The sequence below is a fragment of the Podarcis melisellensis genome, assembly GCF_964234715.1.
Source record: "Podarcis melisellensis genome assembly, chromosome: 12".
NCBI lineage: Eukaryota > Metazoa > Chordata > Lepidosauria > Squamata > Lacertidae > Podarcis > Podarcis melisellensis.
The window spans coordinates 46785092-46809291 of NC_138544.1; the positions used below are offsets into that span (position 1 = coordinate 46785092).

The 24200-nt window shown below is 41.8% G+C and overlaps 1 protein-coding gene across 10 annotated transcripts in view; it reads right to left on the reverse strand.

Annotated features, from left to right (window-relative positions):
* ZMYND11 (zinc finger MYND-type containing 11) overlaps nt 1-24200 on the reverse strand; it is a 102273-nt gene that overhangs the window by 49703 nt on the left and 28370 nt on the right. For all 10 annotated transcript variants that reach the window (XM_081882391.1, XM_081882395.1, XM_081882394.1 and 7 more), the window contains exon 2: nt 484-618. In XM_081882391.1, coding sequence (XP_081738517.1) covers nt 484-599 — 116 coding nt within the window. In that variant the 5' untranslated portion in view covers nt 600-618. The remainder of the gene's footprint in view (nt 1-483; nt 619-24200) is intronic.

The window sequence follows — 24200 nt, forward strand, 5'->3', positions numbered from 1 at the left end:
TTTGTTTTAAAGATTGAAAACCTTTCACTATATAGGGTTGTAGCCAACTTAGTCAGAGTAGACCCACTGAAATTAATGGACCTAGGTTAGTCATGTGCATTAACTTTGGTGGGTCTATTACAAGTATAACTAGGATTGAATACCACCATTAATACACAATCTTTGTAGTAGGGATATTATTTTCCACTTGAGAACAACTTTTTCCATCTTCCTATCATGTGTCAGGTGCTATTAATGGCAGGAGACTGGACAAGACAGACCACAGGTCAATTTCAATTCAACACAACCGTTTCCTTTTTCAAATGCATGGTCCATGACTTGAAATAGAGAGTACAAGAGTACACAGATTCATATGAGAAAATTATATATATATATATATTATATGGCAAAAATGTTTCTGTGCTACTCCATTTTTATTGCTGACACCTTCTCATTGGGTCACACCATTTTTATTTTAATTAGTAGTATTTAAATGACACTTACTTCGTAATACGGTCAATGTTAGCAATTTGCTTCTGGTTTCGGATGATTTCTATAGCCGCCCAAAGATGCTGGATAGCTTTTGTATCTGCCTGACGCCTTTTCGTTAAGCGTGCCATGACCCCTTTACTTGTTCAACTGCAGTGGAAAAATAACAATAATGAATTATAAAATAGATTACATGGTGATTATATTGCACCTGCCACAAGTAAGATTATGAGGGAAATTATGTTAACTGCAACAATCTGATTCGGAGGTTATTTGTTTTATAAGCTCTATTAATACAAGCTCTATATGTGTGGTTTCAAACTCTTGGTATACAGATAGAGCAAAGTTTTATTCTCCAGAGACAATGCCCAGGATATGCTTTTTTACTGCACAAACTAACTCTCCTGTCCTCAGAAATAGTCTGGCTCCATAATAAAGTTTCTGCCATGTAGCAGAGGTCAGGCACTGTATTTACAAAAATACTTGCTCGCCACAATTTCATTAAAAGTAACAAATTATATACACTCAAGGCGGGAGGAAACACACACACACAATTTTAAAACAGACCACCAGCTAACTATTACAGCTTTGTTTTTTCTTAATTGCCTGCAGAAGTCTGGAGGCAAAGCAAAATTTTCAGCAAACTTTTAAAGCTTAATATAGGATCTCTGTTGAAAGATCATTCCACAGGACTGGGCCAATGACACTAAAGGGCTCAATTTTGTGTTGATGTCAAATGAGCGTCACAAACTTGGGAGGCAGCCATTACACCAAGTATGAGGAGCCTCTGCACCTTAAGATGTTGCTGGACTACAACTCCCATCATCCCACATGCTGACTGGACAGATAGGAGAAGGAGTCCCACAACATCTGTAGGGCCACAGGATTTCTGCACTATATACAAATAATATTTGCATATTGCAAAATCCAAGAAAGATAACATTAAAGGGGTAGATATCTACATTTCTTACAGCATGAAACATCCTATATCCCTTTAAATGTGTTTGTGGGAGAGGATGGGGGGAGAGGGGCTATTGGTTTGGTTTATTCTTTTTTTTATATAAATGTATATTGTGTTCTTATCTTGTATTTTTACGTAGTAAACCTCCCCGAGATCTACAGATGAAGGATGGCATACAAACTTAATAAATATAAATAATAATATTTAAATAATAATAATTGAAATCACTTTTCATTTCACCAAAAAAGAAACTGTGGGAAGACCCTGTTTAAATTGGTGAGGCGCCAGAAGGTCAGATATAATTGCTTCATGTACTGAGTTCAGCCTGTGGGCTGGCACATACATGGCCACTCAAATAAATACTCTTTTATTTTGTCTAATCGATCACTTCCCCTCAATACAAGAATTTCAAGAACAAAGTAATGAAACAAACAAGAAATATTTTGAATTAACCCTTAACATATAGAAAGTTAATAATATCAGAGGTCACAGGCACCAGGATTTCCTAAAGTCCATCACACTTTTCCACCCTAAGAAAATGAAGTTCTACACGCTACCTGTAGCCACAATATGGTCTCTTACTAATATTAAGGAGAGGATGACGTCCCTAGAGAGGGGAATGCACTGCCAGCAGAATCCAAGGGGACCAAAGTTGTCTGTGCCTATTTTACAGTAAACCTACATGATGTTCACTGTAACACACAACATCTCGGTCTTATCAACATTTCCTAGCCGGAAATCAGACCCCGGACAACAAATGTCTTCAATTCCTCAGGATAACCTGTTCCCAACCCTCCAGCTCAGTTTGGACATTCTCTCCAATAGGAGATTAGGATTGTCTGTTTGAAATTCTGAGGAGAGACTCCACAAGCAATCTAAGGAGTTGGCAGTGCAGGAGAGACTTTTTTTTTCAACCCTAATGCAAACTATAAACCTTCTGGAAGGATTTTACTGTAAAGTCTCTCCTGCCCATTAATATGAGCATATAAATTATTAGGAATAATAAAGTCAGTGGCAATGGAATTCCTGCTTTAAATGCAGAACTTAGCATTTAAAGCATCATCTATTTTTTTATTATTTTAAAAAGTGTGCAAAATGCTTAGAGCCCAATCGTTTTCAATTAGACTTTAAAAAAATAAATCCCTCTTTATCCACCCCACCCCCCGGCTCCATGCTGCAATTTGCCCATCCATCTAACTATAAACAAGGACATAACAAGCAGCTGGCATTGTTTACAAAAAATTTCCAGAAGCAGCAGGCAAAAGGTACAGATAAGCCACAAATCGCCCACAGGGCCGTTACAGGCTAGAATCCCCCCTTTTAAAAAGATTAATCCTGCCTTTCGATCGCTACATAACTTTGTTTAACGGTGCCACTTTCAGAGTAAGAAACTGTTGATAAACGGCAGGTTATTAACATATATGCAGTTTATTCTAGACACCAATGAGTGCCCTAGAAATGAAGCCCTCTGGTGTAATACTAGAATTAGAATGCTTACAGCAAAACAAGAGGTGTATTTAGAATAAAGTAAGAATTCTACTCTATAATAGGAGCACTGTTCACTGTCTATATTTATTCCAGTATCTGCATATGGCTTTTGCAGCGCACAAGATCCGAACCGGCCCAAGCTAGAGAGCACCTCTCATTCCTTGGTGTGTTCTTTGGGGTTATGGGCCCAGGGACTGGGTGGTCACCTTATGACATAATACTTAAATTTGTAATAATAATAATAATAATTTATTTATACCCCACCCATCTGGCTGGGCTTCCCCAGCTACTCTGGGCGGCTTCCAACAAAATATTAAAATACTATAATACATCAAACATTAAAAGCGTCTTCAGATGTCTTCTAAAAGTCTGGTAGTTGTTGTTCTCTTTGACATCTGGTGGGAGGGCGTTCCACAGGGCAGGTGCCACTACCGAGAAGGCCCTCTGCCTGGTTCCCTGTAACTTGGCTTCTCGCAGTGAAGGAACCGCCAGAAGGCCTTCAGCGCTGGACCTTAGTGTTCAAGTAGAATGGTGGGGGTGGAGACGCTCCTTCAGATAATATTGCAATATAGCAATATTGCACAGCATCTAGTGTCTTACTGACATGTATACGGTCGCTGTTAGCATAATCACTCTCCTCAGTTGCCCTACCACATTTCCTTGGCATGTGATGCTGGGGTTAGAGTGTTGGACTAGGGCTGAATCGAAGTTCAAATGCACACTTGGCCATCCAACCAGTGGTGGTTGGTAGCCAGTGGAAATGGCAGAGCAGAAAGCAGGAGGTGGAACCAGTGGCAATGACTGGCCAACTAATTCTAGTTTCATCCCCATTCTCCTTCCTGCTGAGGTCTACCAGGGCAATATTGCAGTGTTTCCCAACCTTGGGTCTCCAGCTGTTTTGGGACTACAACTCCCATCATTCCTAGCTAGCAAGACTAGTGGTCAGGGATGATGGGAACTGTAGTCTGAAAACAGCTGGAGACCCAAGGTTGGGAAACACTGCAATATTGAGACTATGGAGGAGAAGGAGGAAGAGCCTGACAGAGATGGCTGATTGAGGGCAGACAGAGTTTATATATACCATATTTTTCCATCTATAACACGACCCCTATTTTTTTGGACTCCAAATAAAGAAATCCCCCACACGCTCTATCCGTGTATAAGACAACCCTCAATTTTAAATAGGGGGGAAATATAGTCTTATGCACGGAAAAATACGGTAAGCAGTGACACAGAAGGCCTATCAGTTAAACAACTTCCATACTCTATTGTTGTTATAATCTAGCAATACTTAACATATATTTCTTTTAGCAAGCCACTCTGAGCCCCACACATACATTAAACAGAAGTATTGCCACCCAACCCCAACCCCATTCACCAGTACCCCCATCACCTTTCTCCCTCTTTCCCCTTTTTCTTCCTAATGTAACACTAATGTCTCAACAAATGAAACTGATCTGTGGGAAATGTTGACTTGAAAAAAGAGACATTGCACATACTTTTGTAAACCAAGAAATCTTTAATAATAATATATATTTTCTTTAAAAAGTAAGCCACTCTGAGAACTTGGTTATGGGGCAGCACATACTGCCTAATATAAATCACAATTAATTAGGGTCTATGGGTACCACATCCAACCATATCACTTTGAAGATGTATCTGGGTGGAAAAGTGAGTGGAGGATTTTCCTGAACTGCATCATCATCATCCCTTAGCCTGAGTAGATGAATTTGGAAGATAGGCAAATTCTCAACTTAATCTGGAGCAAAAGTGAAACCAGCAAGAATAAAGCAACAGGACTCATCACCTCACTACCATCTTACAAATGCAGCCTAACTGGTTTATGGTTTACAGCATAATTTACACAACTGCTGCACTGTGTCCAAGTTGTGCAAATTATGATCCAGTTTCAAAACGTGCCTGTCGTAATATTAGTGACCACAGCAGCTTTAAGGAGCTGTGCAATTAATATTCTTATTTGGGCTGGCTTTCGGTGGCAGGGTTAAGAGACTGAATATTTTTTATTTTACTTTTAGTATTTTATACCACATCTGTCAAAGACCTTGGGATGGCTCCAAAGCAAAATAAACAGGAAAAAATGTTATAAATCGGGGGGACGACATCCCATACCTCAGCTACTGATAACGAGTGAGCTGTCTATAATGCTGTATGTTGGGAAAGCCAATGTGGCGCTCTAGAGATGTTTCGAACTACAACTCCCATCATTCCTGATCACTGGCTGTGCTGGCTTGTGATGAAGGCAGTTGTATTTCAACAACTACTGGTGGTTATTAGTCTCACAGATGAATCCTTATAGGTGCCATTTTCTCCCCCAACATAGGCTCTCCACAGCCCGATGGGTTGAACTGAGAGCAGGGGGCCTACAATGAAAACTGAGTTGAACAGTGTTGAGAAAACCAAAACAACTTGTTGTGTAAGGGATTTAACTCCAAACTCTTAGCTCTGGTTTTGCTGTTGATTCTAACCGGAACTAGGTCCTGAATAGGCCTGGAGTAGACCTGCCAGTTAAACCTCCTCCCTCCAGCTAATTACTACAGGTTACACAAGCTTAAAAGGTTAGCATTCAGGGAGACGAGCCAGGGGAAAGCCTTGATTGATGAGTGGCAGGATAAACCCCAAGTGAAATCAAACAAGAACTGGTTTGGCCAGTATAAGAAATCCTTAGGCGGGCAGAATATCAGCTTTTCCAGGAAGAATTTTTCCAGCTCAGCAGCAGGCTCCTTCTTATTGATTCACTCGTCGTCAGGTGTTTTAACAGTGTGGTTTAGCAGTTATGGAGTGCAGAGTTAAGGCCTGGGAGACCAGCATTCAAATCTCCACTCAGCCATAAAGTTCACTGGGTGACCTTGGGCCATTCACAGCCTCCTGAGTGCAACCTCCCTCACAGCGTTGCTATGAGGATAAAAATGAGGAGGCGGGAACTATTTAAGCCACCTTGAAGCACTTGGAGGAAAGGTCGGGTATAAAGGCAATAATAAATAAATAAAATTTTATTTGCCTTGACACTTGTGACATTTGATAGATTTATAGGGCTCAAAGGGAAATGCTATGTAAGAAGACCTCTGCGTTTTTTGGGGGGGGAGCCCCAACATTTCCCACCAAAAGTCAAAAATCTGTGAGTGTGCACATGCCAGATCCCTGTGCATACCCCTATCTTTATTTTCTCTTCAACTCCCTCTGCAAGACCACCTTTTAAACTCAAGGGAACTTTAGAACTGGTTTGTGGTTTGTTGCTGGTTACTGCAAAAAAGGAAACAGACAGAAAACCACAGCGGTGGGCACATTATGTCTTAAAGTACGCACTATTCACCTCACTGGATGAGGACCTTAATATGTGCATTAATATGCAACTAAATTAATCTTAATAATTCAAGATTATGGCCGCAGTAAACATGTGGCAGTTAACAAGACATTTTCTTTCTTTCTTTTTTTTTTTTAAAAATTGGCAGCATCAAAGACAATTCTTTCTTGAGTTGTTCGCTAAAGTACGGTAGTTTTCTTCAACAAATCTTATAATTTTCTTAATACAGGAAGGTCGAGACAATCCTTTCACTTTTCCAAAACAAAGCACAGTTGCCTGAACACGTTCTAATGTTTTGTTTGCCCTCCAACAAGAAACACAAAACATGGCACATCTTTTTGATCTTTCTCAATCCCCTCCGTCAAAAAGTCTGTCATTACGTCTTTCAAAGAGAAGTTGGTTTAAATTTTGGGAGGCAGGTACAGAAATAGCCACGCTTCGCTATCTCTTGGTCTCACAGCCTGTACACATTTGAAGGCCAGAGGAACGGCAGAGAGGGGAGGAAAGGTGACACACATTTTTCTTTGTGTTCTGTAGTTTTCCTGACTTGACATGAAATACTGAATGACTGACAGGTATCCTTATCCCAAAAGACAATTAATTTCTCCCTTGAAGATATCAGTTCATTTTAATACATTAAAAAGAAGAACATTTGTCCACTGCCAGCCATTGAGACCGAGGTATATCTGAATCCAAATCCAGAATAGTAGCAGAAAACGCTACCTGGCTTCCATCACATGAGAGAATGAGCAGTAAAATTTCAGTGCAAACTAGAGTGAGGATTGGTGCTGCTTTCAGGAGGAAACACATGTTCTCTGTGTCAACTGAAGAAGTACCGTATTTTTTGCTCTATAAGACGCACCAGACCACAAGAGGCACCTAGTTTTTGGAGGAGGAAAACAAGGGAAAAAAATTCTGAATCTCAGAAGCCAGAACAGCAAGAGGGATCGCTGCGCAGTGATAGCAGCAATCCCTCTTGCTGGTCTGGCTTCTGGGATAGCTGCACAGCCTGCATTCGCTCCATAAGACGCACACACCTTTCTCCTTACTTTTTAGGAGGGAAAAAGTGAGTCTTATAGAGCAAAAAATACGGTAGTTTAAGTGACCAAAGGCTATTTACTAGTCTACAGAGCCATGTTTCAAGCATAATCATAGTCCAAAACATTAGTAATTAAAAGGTAGGTATCCTGCTCATGTCCCATGCTGGGGTGACTGGGGTGATTGAGAACAATGGCTGCCCTTTGCATCTCATCATAGCTGTAGCAAGTTTATCCATACAGAAACTTGCTACAACTATGATGAGATGCAAAGGGCAGCCATTGTTCTCAATGGCTGTCCTTTGCATTTAACCTTTAACCTATTCAAGAGTATAGTGGTACCTCGGGTTAAGCACTTAATTCGTTCCGGAGGTCCGTTCTTAACCTGAAACTGTTCTTAACCTGAAGCATCACTTTAGCTAATGGGGCCTCCTGCTGCCGCCGTGCTGCCACTGCACGATTTCTGTTCTCATCCTGAAGCAAAGTTCTTAACCTGAAGCACTATTTCTGGGTTAGCAGAGTCTGTAACCTGAAGCGTATGTAACCTGAGGTGCCACTGTACACCTTTGGATTTTATTGTGGGTCTTCTCTTCACCAGAAAAACCTGCTTCTCATACAGAATTCAAAATAAGAGTCCCCGGTCTCATCAAAATTTAAGTTGCTAAAGTAATTCTCATAAATGGAGGAAGGCTTCCATGCTGCGAATTCTGACATACCAAAAGGAACCGCTCACGAGCAAAACAAATTGTAGGACACAACTCTTCTTTCAAGCTCCTATGTCTGTAGTATCATAGAATTCAAACAGTTCAATTACTTGGCATTTGCAAACACAAGGTTTCTCCTTGTGAAAAGTAACTTTCGCTATGGGTTTATCTCATGTCTTCAGCTAGCTGAAATCTTTCTTAGGCTACGCACAGTACAAGCCTCTGAATATAACCGTAGTGTTTTGTGGGGGGGTTTTTTTGTTTGCTCTGCATGCTCATTAGAACAGCAAAACAACCATAGCTGTTAAAGACAAATTCTTTCTTCCAAGGACAAACATTCCACAACTCCTTAAGGGCGACTAAGCCCGTAGCAAGTTTCAAATTTCAATCATTTTCATAAAGTCCACTGGGAATGTTATGGTGCTCACTACACAAAAGGAGTTTTCTCAGGCTTCGTGGGGGGAGAACAAACAAAATGGCTGACTATATGGAGAAATTAAAATGGCTGGATTATTTCAACAGATAAAAGGTCTGCTTCAAAGGAAAATGGCAATCCCGTTTATAAGAAACTGCAGCTCTTTCTGCTGGAAGGCCACTGAATGGACACTTTTTTTCAAGAGAAGGAGGCCCCAAATGAAAGAAGCTGAAGCCAAGCTTTCTTCATAGTCCAACTGGAATAGGGCTGGGAAGAAATGTGGCCAACTGTTTTGTTGGTCTTGCTGTTTGCTGCCCTGGGCTACTCCAAGAGAAAGGGTGGGATAGAAATTTAATAAATAAATGCAGTGTGCGTCCCAAGTTCAATCCTAAGCAATCCCCGATTGAAGGATGTCAAGCAGCCCTTCTAGGAAGGAAAGAAGTTAGAATATGAACCCTGGTGCGCTTCCCAACACTATCAAGTCAGTACAGTGGTACCTCGGGTTACATACGCTTCAGGTTACATACGCTTCAGGTTACTCTGCTAACCCAGAAATAGTGCTTCAGGTTAAGAACTTTGCTTCAGGATGAGAACAGAAACTGTACCAGGATAAGCAATAGTTAGCAAGTACTTTAGTCTGAACCAGTATAGCATATGTTCCTTCTACACTCATATTCTTGTCCTATCAGCATAGTTCTCTGTCAAGATGACTCCATGGTAACACTGCACAAAAAAATTAGAAACACACACACACTTCAGCAGCTCTTATCATACAGTAGTGGACCAGCCCCCAGACCCCTTGCTCAGTGAACTTGAGGAAGCGGCACAGAATGGGTCGAAGCCCGAACCCTGCAAAAAAAGGATTATCTACTGTGTTTTTGAGTATTTCGAGTTGTTCCTATGGGTACAGCTATTGTGTTTATAGTATCAGTGGTTGCTAGAAGATGGCATTTATTGCTTGCTTAGGGAGGAACACCAGAAAGATTGTTTTATGGGGGGGGGGGGAGTTTTTCCAAAGCCCAAAGGTCCTACCCACCCAACTTTCTCATTATCTGTATGAGACGGCTTCATGCAGGAGGGCATCTTCCCAGTGGAAGCGAGAAGAAAAACAAGTCACTGCTGAACGAGTGCAACTCTTCTGCTCCACACTGGGGAAGAGAAAATATAAATCTGCCATAAACTATGGGAATTAGGGGCCTCAGGTGTTCGTGGATTATTCCTCCCTTCTCACATTAGTGTAATTTCTTTCTTTTTCTCACGCAGCTGACATAAACACAGACGAAAAAGATCCCGGACTGAGGGCTCCCACACCATCTTTTTCATAGCTGCTTTTTCACTTGCATCATAGATATGCTTGTTCTGTTATATATATATATATATATATATATATATATATATATATATATATATATATATATATATAGTTTATATATATAAACACAAGGCGGTCAATCAATTAAATAATTTTAATTGATCACATTCTCTAGAGATTCCCCCCCCCTTTTAGTTTAGAACTCTTATTTCTTTAAATTAGACCTATGTTTGTGTTAGAATATTGCTTTATGTGTGACTAGAATTGCAAGTGTAAAGTGCTGTGGTTTATTGCTAAAATTACATTTATTTTCAAAAACAAAATCCTTCTTTTTCTATAGTCTCCATGTGGGCATACCTTTAGTTGGGAAGGGTTCAGATACACACATGGTGGGCAGTGCTCTGTTGGGCTCCATCTAAATATCCTTCTTGGGGGAACATGTTTTCAGGATCATATGAGTAGCAGTTTTGAAAAGGGTCCCCAGTTAGACATGCCTTATCAGCCCCCCGTGTTAACAATACTTATCTTTAAATTTCCCTGTTACTGTGAACACTAGAATCAAAACACCATCAAAAAATAAACCTCATGTACCCTTAGCTTTCAATCCCACCAATTAAGTTTGCCATCAGTAATGAAAATTAATTGCCTCAGTTAATCAGCTGAAGTTTGAATTAATTAACAGTGCATCTTCTGCCTTCCTACTCAGAAGTAAGCCCCAGTGAGTTTAAAGGGCCTTACCCCCAAGTAAGCCACACACGGCACAATCTACTGATTAAACTGATCAAAGTTTTCAGGTTTAAATAAAAGATCAGTAATTACATCAGCAGTCACTGCCTCCTCTGGCAATTATCTCAAGAGTTTTCCTCTACTGTTTTTGTTGTGGTCTCTCAGACTACTTGTGGCCTATAGATCAGAGTTTCTAAATCACTGGGTTAAACCATTCGAGCAATTCATAAAAGTTAAGAGGAAGTTGGCATGGTAAGCATCACAGCAATATCCTTCTTGAGGGGAAACAGATGGAGTATTCCAATACTCTGAGCATATCTGTATGATGTTTGGGAGGCCGTGCAATGTGTTGTGGTTGTGGTAGGTGTAAGCCTACAATAGGCTGAAATACTTGATAACCTTTTAACTCTAACTTACTCAATATAACCCATGGAAAGCTAACCAGCATACCCTGATTTTGTAATCACAATCTTCACGATTAAGCCATTCTTCAAAGACCTTGGCGGCAAGTATATAGGGCAATGAAGGCCTCGCTCCATTGTCAATAGTTCCCTGATTGTGTTTATTTTCTTAATCTGTGTAGAGAAGACTATAGCCACAAGTCTTGATACCAGTGTCGGACCATAAATTTCTTATGTCAACAAAATACCGTATTTTTCCGTCTATAAGATGCTCCCCATTTGGGGGGCTCCGGTTTAAGAAAATGGGGGGAGATGTATCCGTGTATAAGACACCCCCAAATTTTTGACATTATTTTCGGGGGGAACCTAGCCTTATACATGGAAAAATATGGTATTCTAGAAGATGTACCAACCACTTAAAGAAAGAGAACTCACACAGGAAGTGATGAGTGGAAGAAAAAAGGAACAGGGTGTTAGCAGCTACGCAAGACAAATGATTGTGCACTTTCTTTAAGGCTGTGTTAGTGCTTAAAGAAACTAGAGGAATGCAAGTAGTTATGCACGAGCAACAATATATATAAACTCCTGCAAAGTCCCCCGAGCTTTGCAAGATACAAGGCTCATACTCCTACCTGACCTTTCCAACATTATGAAGATGTGTATACAGTATTCAGCCATAATGTGGCTGCTTTGGTTTATTTACTTTTTAAAAGGAAAGCAAATAAATGTAGCGCTGGAAGTGATCCTAACCCAAACCCTTTAACTTTCTGAAATCTCAGTCTCTCTCTTTTCCTTCATGAATGTTTCACTGGACATAAAGCTGGTATCCGTGCTCTTAACGCTGTTACACTTTGAGCATGTTAAATTGCAATCTCGGTTTCCTTACTTGCTTCTTTTGCAGGAACGCTCTTCCACAGATCCTGGACAATTCAACATATTCAGTGTGAAGGCTATGAGATGCTGTAGTGCAGCCCAATTATAGTGCAGCCAGGAAAGTTGGGGATAAGGAACAAAAACTTGCCACATCTCTAAAGATGCAAATCTGATTTGCTTTTGCCATACTCAATCCTGAAAAGCTGGTTTACTTTCTCTAACCAAGTAGATGACATACAAGTTATTTACAGGCTCACCTACCAGATGGATGTGGAGCTTCAGGCCTGGGGAACAAATGCAGCTCTCCAGCCTCTGGGACTTTCCCCAGGCCACACACCCTCTCAATAGGCTACACCTCCCCTTGAGTGCTTCTTTTCCTGCCTGGGTCATGTAATTCAATCATGGTTGAAAGGGGCCCACAAGGGTCATCTAGTCCAACCCCCTGCAATGTCTTTCACCCAACTCAGAGCTTGAACCCATGACCCTGATATTAAGAGCCTCAAGCTCTACCATGTGAACATGCTTCTTGCCTGTCTGGAAGGAGGAGGGGAGGGATGTGTGGTGTGTGAACTTCCCATAATTTTTTGACTTTGGAGCTGCTCCAGCAAAAATACATGCTTCTGTAAGCATCTTGAAGAACTATGTACCATTTAAAGGCTGCAAGCAACCGAGCGTCACCACCATTCTGCCCGGACACTGAGGTCCAGTGCTGAGGGCCTTCTGGTGGTTCCCTTACTGCAAGAAGCCAAGTTACAGGGAACCAGGCAGAGAGCCTTCTCGGTAGTGGCGCCCTCCCTGTGGAACACCCTCCCACCAGATGTCAAAGAGAACAACAACTACCAGAGTTTTAGAAGACATTTGAAGGCAGCCCTGTTTAGGGAAGCTTTTAATGTTTGATGCATCACTGTATTTTAACATTCTGTTGGAAGCCGCCCAGAGTGGCTGGGGAAGCCCAGCCAGATGGGGGGGTATAAATAATAAATTTTGTTGTTATTATTATTATATAGTACAGTAAAAAATTGACTTGTCTTTCCAAACATCCAATGTCCTTTTAAAATTTGTTGGGGAGGGGGGATTATTGGGTTGTTTTTGGTTTTTATTGTGAATTTTGTTTTGTTTTTTATAGTGATTTCATGTTGTAACCACCCTGAGACCTGCGGGTATAGGGCAGAATACAAATTTAATAATAGAGGTTCCTGCATTGAAGGGGGTTGCACTAGATTAGCCTTGGGGTCCCTTCCCAAGCCGACAATTCTATGATTCTGTGCGAAAGACTATGTTGGGAGATGACGAAGCGTTTCAAGTAAGATTTGCAGGATCAAAGCTGCACAATCCAACCGTACTCAAGTGTTTCATTCTATTGCTGCAACTCACTGGTGGGCGTCACTAAAACTGCATGGGTATGTTTGTGTATTTTTGTAAATAATGGCAAAGCCACGGCTGGAGTAAGTACATTTGCTGCTGAACGGATTTGTTTTCTTGGAAGTTTTTTTTTAAAGTGCGGTACTGAAGGACAGGAAAATACCACTCAGAGAATAAAAGACACAACTTCCTGATAACACACAATACAGCAGAGGGCTTAAAAGAACTATTCCCCCGGCCGAATCACCAGCTAACATTGCTTTTATGTATTTCAACACAATGGCAATGTTATACTGGAAGCTAAGCGGCTCTGGCCTTTGGAAACTATCATTTAAAGGTATGATTTACACATAAAGCCGAGGGCTGCCTGTTTTATAAATCCGCAAGAGCAGCTAAAACGGGAGTTTCTAGATTCTATGGGAAATCTCCACTGCATGACCAACAATGCAATCTGTTTTTTAAAAAAAAAAGGTAGGGAAGAAGAGGAGTTTGGATTTGATATCCCGCTTTATCACTACCCTAAGCAGTCTCAAGGGACGCAGGTGGCGCTGTGGTCTAAACCACTGAGCCTAGGGCTTGCCGATCGGAAGGTCAGCTGTTCGAATCCCCGCAACAGGGGGAGCTCCCATTGCTCAGTCCCTGCTCCTGCCAACCAAGCAGTTCGAAAGCACGTCAAAGTGCAAGTAGATAAATAGGTACCACTCCGGCAGGAAGGTAAATGGCATTTCCATGCGCTGCTCTGGTTTCACCATAAGCGGCTTAGTCATGCTGGCCACATGACCCGGAAAAACTGTCTGTGGACAAACACTGGCTCCCTCGGCCAGTAAAGCGATGAGCACCGCAACCCCACAGTCGTTCGCGACTGAACTTAAATGTCAGCGGTCCTTTACCTTTACCTTTAAGGAGTCTCAAAGCAGCTAACATTCTCCTTTCTCTTCCTCCCCCACAACAAACACTCTGTGAGGTGAGTGGGGCTGAGAGACTACAAAGAAGTGCGACTAGCCCAAGGTCACCCAGCAGCTGCATGTGGAGGAGCGCAGACTCGAACCCTAGATTACGAATCTACCTCTCTTAACCACTACACCAGACTGGGAAAAGAAAGCCATGACCACACGGATTTTATATGAAAGTACTATACCAAGATGTGATTATTATTTTTTTAGTGCTGCACAATCATAGCGGGAAGTAGAAGAGGGATGTCAAGAATATCCACTGTGGTTTCACCATTACGTTCTGGCTGTTGTCCTACCAACACTGGGGAAAGATGCATCTGTATAGTACCTTTCGTACATGGCTTTCAAACTGTATAGTGGGCCGCTATCTACCCCACATTTGTTGCATGCATGACATACCCTGCAGCAAAGCAGCGGCTTGACTGAACTTTGTACGGTCCCCTTACAAATGGACTGGTAAGACTCCTCTGTATGAGTACAGAATAGAATACATGTTTATAGTATGGGTTAAATATAAAATCCCTGCACACAGAAAAGCTGATGTTAGAAGAAGAGTTTGGACTTGAGAACCCGCCTTTCACTCCTCTTAAGGCAGGCATAGGCAAACTCCAGCCCTCCAGATGTTTGGGGCTACAATTCCCATCATCCCTAGCTAACAGGACCAGTGGTCAGGGATGCCTGCCTTACGGAGTCTCAAAGCAGCTAACAATCTCCTTGAGCCCATAGTAGAGTTTTCCCATTCCTGTTCTACACATTCCAGTCAGGATTAAATAATTCCAACCATCATTCACAACTTTCATCATTTTCACCTATGCATGTTTTAAAAAAATGTTTTCAAGTAAAAATACTTATAATATTAAAGAGAACAATTCAGATGATTCAACACAGTAATTATAATGCTCATTCCCAAAAAAGTGGTCCTTGTATGCACATTTGTCATACCGCTGTCACGATCAGCAAATTTTATTACTAGTGGTATATCGAAAATTCTAGCATCCCAAACATGAATTGTCTTTTACAGAATATGAAACATTCAGGGGGCCTTTTTTTGCCGCTGCTAATGAACATAAAATAAATTCTAAATCTGAAGCACGGGTGCCTTTTGAATCAGCTCTTCGCACTGAATAATCTGAAAATACAGACAAGCATGTCCAAATTACAAGCAAATTCTTAACTTTATTGTGTTTCTCCATTGTTTTCAATTATAATTTAAATTAGAAGGCAAACAATAAACTGTGCTTTCCATTTAAGAAACAGCAGTAACTAAAACAGCTCACAGCTTCAAACTGGAAACATTTATTCATCTGCTGTTAATATCTGGCCAACAGCCAACATGAAACTGCTTGCATCTGCATTGTGCAACTTTTATTGGCACTTTATGGTAGAATATCTACTATAAAACAAGTTTAGGGCAATAGGAGACATTTTTACAGTGAAAACAATAATTCTCTTATCCACAAATTCACATTGTTCACGGACTAACTCCTTGCTGTTTAGAAAACTACTGCAATGGTCATCAGCTCATCTTCCTATTTCTTTTTAGACAGCTCTATTTGGTGTGAATTATGAAGAACTTCACAAGATGACACAGAAGGCAGTTCAACAGCAAGGAAAGAACGCAAGATGGGCAAAAAGAAAAGAGATGAGTGGGGAACACTTAAAAATCAAATGTCTACGCTTAGCCTTGAAAAGGACTGCCCTCTTTTTGCTTGTAAGGATTTGATCATAGCTACCACAAAATGGAATGAGATGAACACCTAGGGAACACCTCGCACTGCCAAACGGAGGCTATAGCTGATGCCCAAACTTAGAACACAAGCTGTATCTTTAATAGCGATAAACGTCTCTGTCAATTTTGGTTCTCTCAGCTAGACCCTCTTACCTGGAAGTAAGCCCCACTGAACTCAGTAAGACCTACTACTGAATAGATATTGAACATGATTAAAATCTCAAGTAAGAGCCTCAAGCTTCACAGGATCTGGAAAATAAGCACCTTTTCCCTCAGAGCATCTGGCAACATACATCCAGTAATATCACATATTGTTTGTAGGACCTCAGCTTGATACTTTTACCTTTTCAGGCAATAGTTCTTGGTAGTTTACCTCTTTCAGCTGGTACTGGACCCTATACAGATAATTTTCTCCAAAAGAGAGGTACCAACTCCATCTCAATATTATGTGAAAGAGAAAGGAGGGGAAAAAACAACTTTCCATTTTCCATTTATACTGCCCGAGACGCTCCTTCACATTGCCAAGTTCTTTATCTTGCTGCTTCACATAATGAATCTCTTTATTGTGGGATAAGTTTTCCCGGCCACAGCCAATTTCATCTGATGAAATGGACTGTGGTCGACAAAAGCTTATGCCATAATAAATATGTCAGGGCTGCATGCAATGATGGCCATATTCAGAGCAGATCCATTGAAATTAATGGGCATGGCTAACTAAGGCCCACTGATTTCAAGTAGAATTTAGTTGGATACTTCCTATAACCCTTAAGTCTTTAAGGTGTCACAAGATAAGATTTGATGTTTAAATACTGGCTTATTATTCTGTTCCGACACATAATCTGCATTATAAAGTGCATTCCAGGCAACAATCGATTGACGCGCAACTGAACACATCACAGAGACCGGGAAGTGGCCAGAAAAGGGAGCCTAACTGGGCGGGGTTATAACAGAGTGTAATGGTCTTATGCACACACCGCCCGGGGTCAGGAATGTAACCCCCTATGCAAATCAGCCGTTGCCTTTACTTTAAAATTCTGAAGTAAACCTCCAATCCTGTAATAGTCTTATTAGCACTAACTTTATGCATTTAGACCTCTTACCCAAAAATATTCACAAGCAGTAAAGGACTGATGGACACAGTTCCGTTTAACACAGAGAATCCTGAGGAGTGACGTAGGGTATATACAGATTACTTTATACCAGCTAGATATTCAAAGACATCTGTCAAGCAGAATTCAATAAGCCAGGAGAGAGGGGAAAGGGATTAAAAAGATCAATAAATCAAAATGGTGAGGACCCAACAATCTATTTTATTTTATCATCTTTTTTCGCTTCCTTGCTCCATGGCTTCCCGCTTTGGCTTCAAAGGCTTTTAAAGCATTCCTAAGCTGCAAAGACCCCTTTGATAACTTGTTGGGGGAGTAAGAGAGAAGAGGAAGTATTACTCCAGCTTGTTTGGGAAAAGACCCACTAAACCTGGCATAGGCAAACTCGGCCCTCCAGCTGTTCTGGGACTACAACTCCCATCATCCCTCGCTAACAGGACAAGTGGTTAGGGATGATGGGAATTGTAGTCTCAAAACAGCTGGAGGGCTGAGTTTGCCTATGCCTGCACTACACAAACAAGACAGACCAGTGTATTTCTCCGGATCGCAGCCAGGGGAGGAGAGAAGTTAAACAAAATTTTAGCCCCACAAAAGAATCTATCGTGTTGAAATTAGTATGTGAAAATGATAAAGGCAGGGCCAATACATCAGAGCTGATTGGCAACACCTCCACTACTGTGATCAAATCAGGACTCTGATTACACAATTTCATTCTGTATGCTGGCGGGATGCAAAAGGACAGTATACAGAAGATAGAATCCAGGGCAAGACTATGCATGAATCTCCATAAATCCAACAGGAAATGAACTTTGGTATGTGACCTCATTAGAAGCAATATGTGGTCCCCCCCCCTATAAATGTCATTTAAAGCTGCCAGTCCATCAGGCTGTAGTAGAGGGAGAGTCAGAGATGAGACCAGAATGCCTCTCTGCCAATTTTGGGCCCTCCTCTCTCCGAGGGCAGGGACTGACTTATCCCTGGCATTTGTAACATTTGTCTTAGTAAAGGTAAAGGGACCATTAGGTCCAGTCGTGGCGGACTCTGGGGATGCGGCGCTCATCTCGCTTTATTGGCCGAGGGAGCCGGCGTACAGCTTCTGGGTCATGTGGCCAGCATGACTAAGCCGCTTCTGGCAAACCAGAGCAGTGCATGGAAATGCCATTTACCTTCCCACTGGAGTGGTACCTATTTATCTACTTGCACTTTGATGTGCTTTCGAACTGCTAGGTTGGCAGGAGCAGGGACCGAGCAACGGGAGATCACCCCGTCATGGAGATTCGAACTGCCGACCTCCTGATCAGCAAGTCCTAGGCTCTGTGGTTTAACCCACAGCGCCACCTGCATTTGTCTTAGGCTATATCAAAGCTCATTGCCTTCATAACAGAATTTCAATTTAATTAAGGAAGGAGAACTATGCCATCTTCCAGAACACACATCTCACAAAGTTATCTTGGCCAAGCACCTGCTTTACGTACAAATGGGTTTCAGGGTCAATTACTGGAATCTCCAGATGAGGTGAGGGTGGGGAGACATGACTGAAACCGGGGAGCCACTCCCAGACACTGTAGACAATACTGAGCTAGATGAAACAATGATCTGACTCAGTTTCCTCCGCTCCTGTTCTCTGCCTTATTTGATCTCGCAGGTTTGGTTTTTCTTGTGAGGATAAACTTCCCCTTAAGAGACCCCTGGAAAAACATTGGGATATAAATGTAGCAAGTAAAATTGCTTGTATAGATGTACGCAATGCATTTCAAAGTAGTTCACCGAAGCATAAAATCACAGTATTGGATGAATCTAGACATCATATAAAAACCACTCCATAATTCCATTCCAGCTGCTCATTACAAGAACTCTGCAACTAAGAAACAGTGCCTAAGTTTGCTTTTTTCCTCCTCCCTCCCAATCCCTTTTCCTTTTGTGTCATGTCTTTCAGTTTGTAAGTTTGAGGCAGCGACAGTCTGTCTGAAAGCCACACTTGGAGCCTTTCTTTGGCTTTAGAACAATATAAAAATGTTATAGATAAAAGAATGAATGAATGAATGAATAAATAAATAAATAAATAAAGGCAGAATAATCCATCCGCAAAAGCCAATTAAAAAAAAACCCCACATCAAAACCACCCAATAATTTTAAATCTCTATTACGTCCATTACAAACAATCTATTGCTTTTTATTGCGCATTTTAGGTGCTCTTGTAAAGGATCGCTGTGCTTATTTTATTCTAGCTCCAACTGAATTGCTACTTTCTGGACATTTCCCTCTGAACCCGATACAGCTTCCCCCTCCCAACTCACATAAAGTCCATACCATAATAAAATTTTGTCAATCTGTAATGTGCCACAAGACTATTTGTTCTTTTTTTTCCTGCAACAGATGAGCAAATCTCCTTTTAGAATCTATAAACTGCTGTAATCAGGAAAGTGACACCCTAGAGAATCAACACAGTCTTCTTAAATTTTAAAATCAGTGACTGATACCCAAAAATCTGTCGAGTTGCAGCTCGGCATCCAAGGAAAAATCAGTCTCACACCATTGTAGGTTCCGAAATATGGCTGCTCCTAGGGCTAATGCAGCACAGCTTTTTATTGTGTGAAATCAGAAAGATACAAAGTACAAGCCAAGCAATTTGTTCTAGCAAGCAGATAAGAACCTTCGCACTAGACCATGCGAGCATCAGGCCATGCCACGTTAGCCAATCATATAGGACATCACGAGCTGTCCACGCGCTGTTCATGTTCCAAGGATGCTTCTAGCTATGAAATCACCCTATAACAATAAGAACTTTGCTCATGCTCTCATGTACAAGCAATCATTTTCCCACATATCCCCTTTTCTTGTTTATATTATTAGAGGAAAAGAGGGACCATTAGTCCAAATCGTACACTTCCTTGCCGAAGCGTCTACACCTTGCAACATAAATTCCTCTTGTAACCCCTGTGGTGGGCCGTGGTCGGTACCACCATGCAGTGCATTGGGAAATCAAAGAGGGTATGCATTGAATGCAACAACACACCATAATAAAACCAACAATACATGCAATTACAATCAATAATACGTTTCTTAACCACACTCCATTGGGTAACCAAGAAGACAACCACTCCCATGGATCAAAACCTTCAGGTGGATTTAAAGGATTATGGGCTATCATTTGTTCCATATGATTAATAGTAGCAGAGATATTGGTCGATTGATCAGTTATATACATGCAGCAATGAGAATAAATTAAGGCACAAATTCCACCTTTAGAAGCAAGGATCACATCTAAAGCATAATGATGTTGAAGAACTACATTTCTTATTTCTGATATTTCTTTGTTAATCATTTTTAAAGCCAAAATGGTGGAATTAAACAAATTTTCTGTCCAGTTTGCCAATTTATGCAAATCACGGTAATTCATGGCTGCACCTAAAGAAGGCAGAAGGGACCTAGAGATGGCCGTCCCTGTATATTGAGAAATAGGTGATAGTACTTCCCTTCTGTTACGCAAACGGACCGCTGGGAGCTTATCTATTTTATATACCAAGGGTACTACTATACCTAACGTGCAGGTACCAGAAAAGGCAGAGGGGATTTCTTTGTAGGCACGTGTGCCACAAAGTAACCATAAATCAGATTGAAGCAAACATGTAGTTCTGCTGCTGTTTCTCATCCAGTTTTGCTATAGGAGAACCTGATTGCAAACGCGCCTCGCGATCAGAAAATACAGTCACATAGGGGTCATTTTGATGTAATCCATGTAAAACATCTGGAACAAGGTGGATCCCTTGCTGCAAAACCTCTGACAGTGGAAAAACAAGGCATTGTGCTGAAGAAGAAAAACCAGCCCCTATCGACACCCTGGCTTGGTGTGGTACAAAGGGGACTGGCAGGTATAAGTCCTGAATTAAAAGGAGGCGAGGTAAAGCCGGAGGTGGGATGGCTGGAGAATGCACTGGATCCCCTATTGTTGAGCCTGGGCCCGGGGTGGGCCCGACTGCCGGTTTCCCGTCGGCTGATTTTGCTGGTTCTGCTGAGGCGTGGCGGAGCGACACTGATTGGCCCAGTGGAAACCTTTTTTGCAAATGGGGCATTTTTTGCTAGGACGACATTGCTCTGTATTAGATCTGCACTGTGCACGAAAATGGCCCACTTTGCCACATCCATAGCAGGTTTTATCCTTTGCAGGATTTTTGGACACAGTGGAGGATAGAGCTGCGGCTAGCAAGCGAGCTTTATGTATCTCAGTCCCCACCGATTGGCAGGCTTTAAGCATATCTGCAATGGCTACATTGGGAGTTGCCATCAAAGGGCGTAGTGCTTGCTTACAGTCCTCATTCGCATTATCAAACGCAAGCTGGCGGACAATCACTTCTTGGGCTGCTACGTCCTGAACTTGCCGTTTAAGGGTGTTATACAAGCGATCGACAAATTGTCCATAAGGCTCTGTAGGACCTTGTCTAACGCTCCCCCATCGGCCATCGCGCTCAGTTTTGTCATCAGGGACAGAAGCCAAGGCCTCCTGAGCAGCAGCCGTAGTGGCCTCCCAATATTGAGGATCGAGAGTTAGCTGTTGGGCAACAGTAAGAAAGTTGCCTCCTCCCGTTAACCCATCGAGGACATCAGCTTGGGTTAACATGACGGGGGCTGGGGGTGGGGCGGCACCAGCAGCGGCAGCAGCCAAAGCAGCCTGATGATTAGCCAATGCAACATTATTAAGATTATTCCGAATCCCATCAACACGACGTTGGCAGGCCCAGTGCCAAGCTTGTATAAACAAAATCATTTGATGAGGCTGCATTACAGTGCGGGCCAACAGCTTAACATCCTCTGGTATCAAATTTTGTTGAAAAATAGTGCCTAACAAACCCAGGGTGTAAGGAGATTGCAAGCCATTGTTCTGGACAGAGGAATACAGTTCTTTTATGAATCTCAAATCAAACTGTTCGTGCCGGGCTGGGCCTCCCCCTGGCGCGGCAGGAGCAATCACAGGAAAAAGATTAGGAGTTGTAGAATCAAAAGCTAGCAACGGAGCAGCGGCGCGAAGAGCCTCTTGAAGTGGGGTGGAAGCGGTGCCAGATGCCTTGGGCGGAGGAGGTGGAGGAGCGGGGGGTGCTGCAGAATTTGAAGAATGCAGGGGAGTGACAGGATGAGGCGAAGAGAGAATGTCCGGAGGTTTAGGAGGAAGGTTTGAGGCAGGCAAAGCGGGAACCGGGGGGGCGTCTGAGGAAGCTGGTGCAGCAGCCAGAAGAATGTTTGAAGGAGTTAAGCACGACATAGCTTTGTAGACGTTACCCCAGGCATGTAAAACCTTTACATCAATCTGCGGATGATTTTGAAAGAAGTGTCCAATTTTTTTCCAATCGTCTAACCCCCAATTTCCATCCTGGGGAAACCACGGGCAGTGGGTGTCCAGGGCTTTTATAAGGGACTTAAGGTCAGCTTTCCGAACAGCAAGGTTGTTACTGGCCAAAAGGAATTTAAGGTCTTTAAAAAATTTTTTCTGTGGTGCAGAGAGAGATTTTCCCATGATTGCAAGAGTTGCAAGAAAGAGCAGGGAGCACTTACCGAGGGATCCTTAGGAGGATGAGGGAGGCGCCTTTTGCCCTGTCCGGGCGGAGATAAGTGCTGATCCAGAATCACATTCACACGGGAGCTCTCACCGGGGATCCACTACGTGGATGAACGACGCGTCTGCAGCCCTGCCGGGCGAGGTGAGGCTGAACGTTGTAAAACAGCATGAAGTCCGAAAGAAATCACACGGGAGCACTCACCAGGGATCCACAACGTGGATGAACGACGTGTTGGTGAGTGCTGAACAATGAAAAACAACGTGAAGTCCGAAGGCAGTCACACGGGGCACCAATTGTCGAGTTGCAGCTCGGCATCCAAGGAAAAATCAGTCTCACACCATTGTAGGTTCCGAAATATGGCTGCTCCTAGGGCTAATGCAGCACAGCTTTTTATTGTGTGAAATCAGAAAGATACAAAGTACAAGCCAAGCAATTTGTTCTAGCAAGCAGATAAGAACCTTCGCACTAGACCATGCGAGCATCAGGCCATGCCACGTTAGCCAATCATATAGGACATCACGAGCTGTCCACGCGCTGTTCATGTTCCAAGGATGCTTCTAGCTATGAAATCACCCTATAACAATAAGAACTTTGCTCATGCTCTCATGTACAAGCAATCATTTTCCCACAAAAATCCTCTAAACAGGTTTGGTGGCATTTGTGCACCCCAGGGCTTAACGACTTGCTCCCCTCCTCCCTAAAAGCAACTTCTTCTCACTCAGTATGGAGTAATAGTGTTGGGAATCAATAAGAGATAAAATGAAAAGGAAAAATATGGCTAACATTTATTAATAACACTAACAATTAGGGAACCCATCTCGGACTTTTCCTGGGGAAAAAGAAATGGATTGATTCTGAGACACTTTAACTTAAAGGAAATACAGTACTGTTTAAATGAAAGTGGAGAAGATGGATGTTCGCATGGACCAAAGGTTTTAAGTAATCATATTTTATTCTTTTATGTAAACAGCAGAAGGAAAATCAGAAGTTCCTTTTCTGTATTTTTTTGTTCATGTTTCTTTTCTTTTGCTTTGTTTTATTTTCTCTTTCTAGTTCCTCTCTTTATTTCTATTGTTCCTTTCTTTTCTTCTTGTTTTTCTCCTTTGTTTTGTTGTTCTCCCTCCCTGTTTAGGGAAGTTTTTAATGACTGATGTTTTAATGTATTTTTAACCTTTTGTAGGAAGCCGCCCAAAGTGGCTGGGGAAACCCAGCCAGATGGGCGGGATATGTATGTATGTATGTATGTATGTATGTATAAATAAATAAATAAATAAATAATTGTTTGTTTGCTTGTTTTTGCAATTTCACTGTATTATGGGAAAATCTCATTTTTTAAAAGAGCAAATTCATTTTTGTGAGCTTCAAATTTTGAAAACTCAAAAGGGCTATATATGGGTTAAGGGACCCAGGAGGCTATCTTGCTGAAAAAATGATAGCAAAACAACTTCAAGGTCTGCTATCTTTGCAGGACTAACCACGCAACACAAAATAAGTTTATGTAATGCACATTCAACTTTGTAACTCACATTCCCATGCCATTGCTTAGGAAAAAGTTCCCAGCTAATATACAAAATGGCAATTCGAGTAACATTGTTTCAATATTTAAAACAAGAAGATAGCATTGTGCAAATGTGTTTCGTAATGTGAGCAAGTACTGTATGTCTGAATGGACACCTCAGGATAAAAACTTTCCCGAGAGAGTAAACTAACACCACTTATTTTGGGTTGCCATCTTTCAAAAAGCAAAACACCGGGTGCAAAAGTTGTTAAGCTTTAAGGAAATTCGGCAAA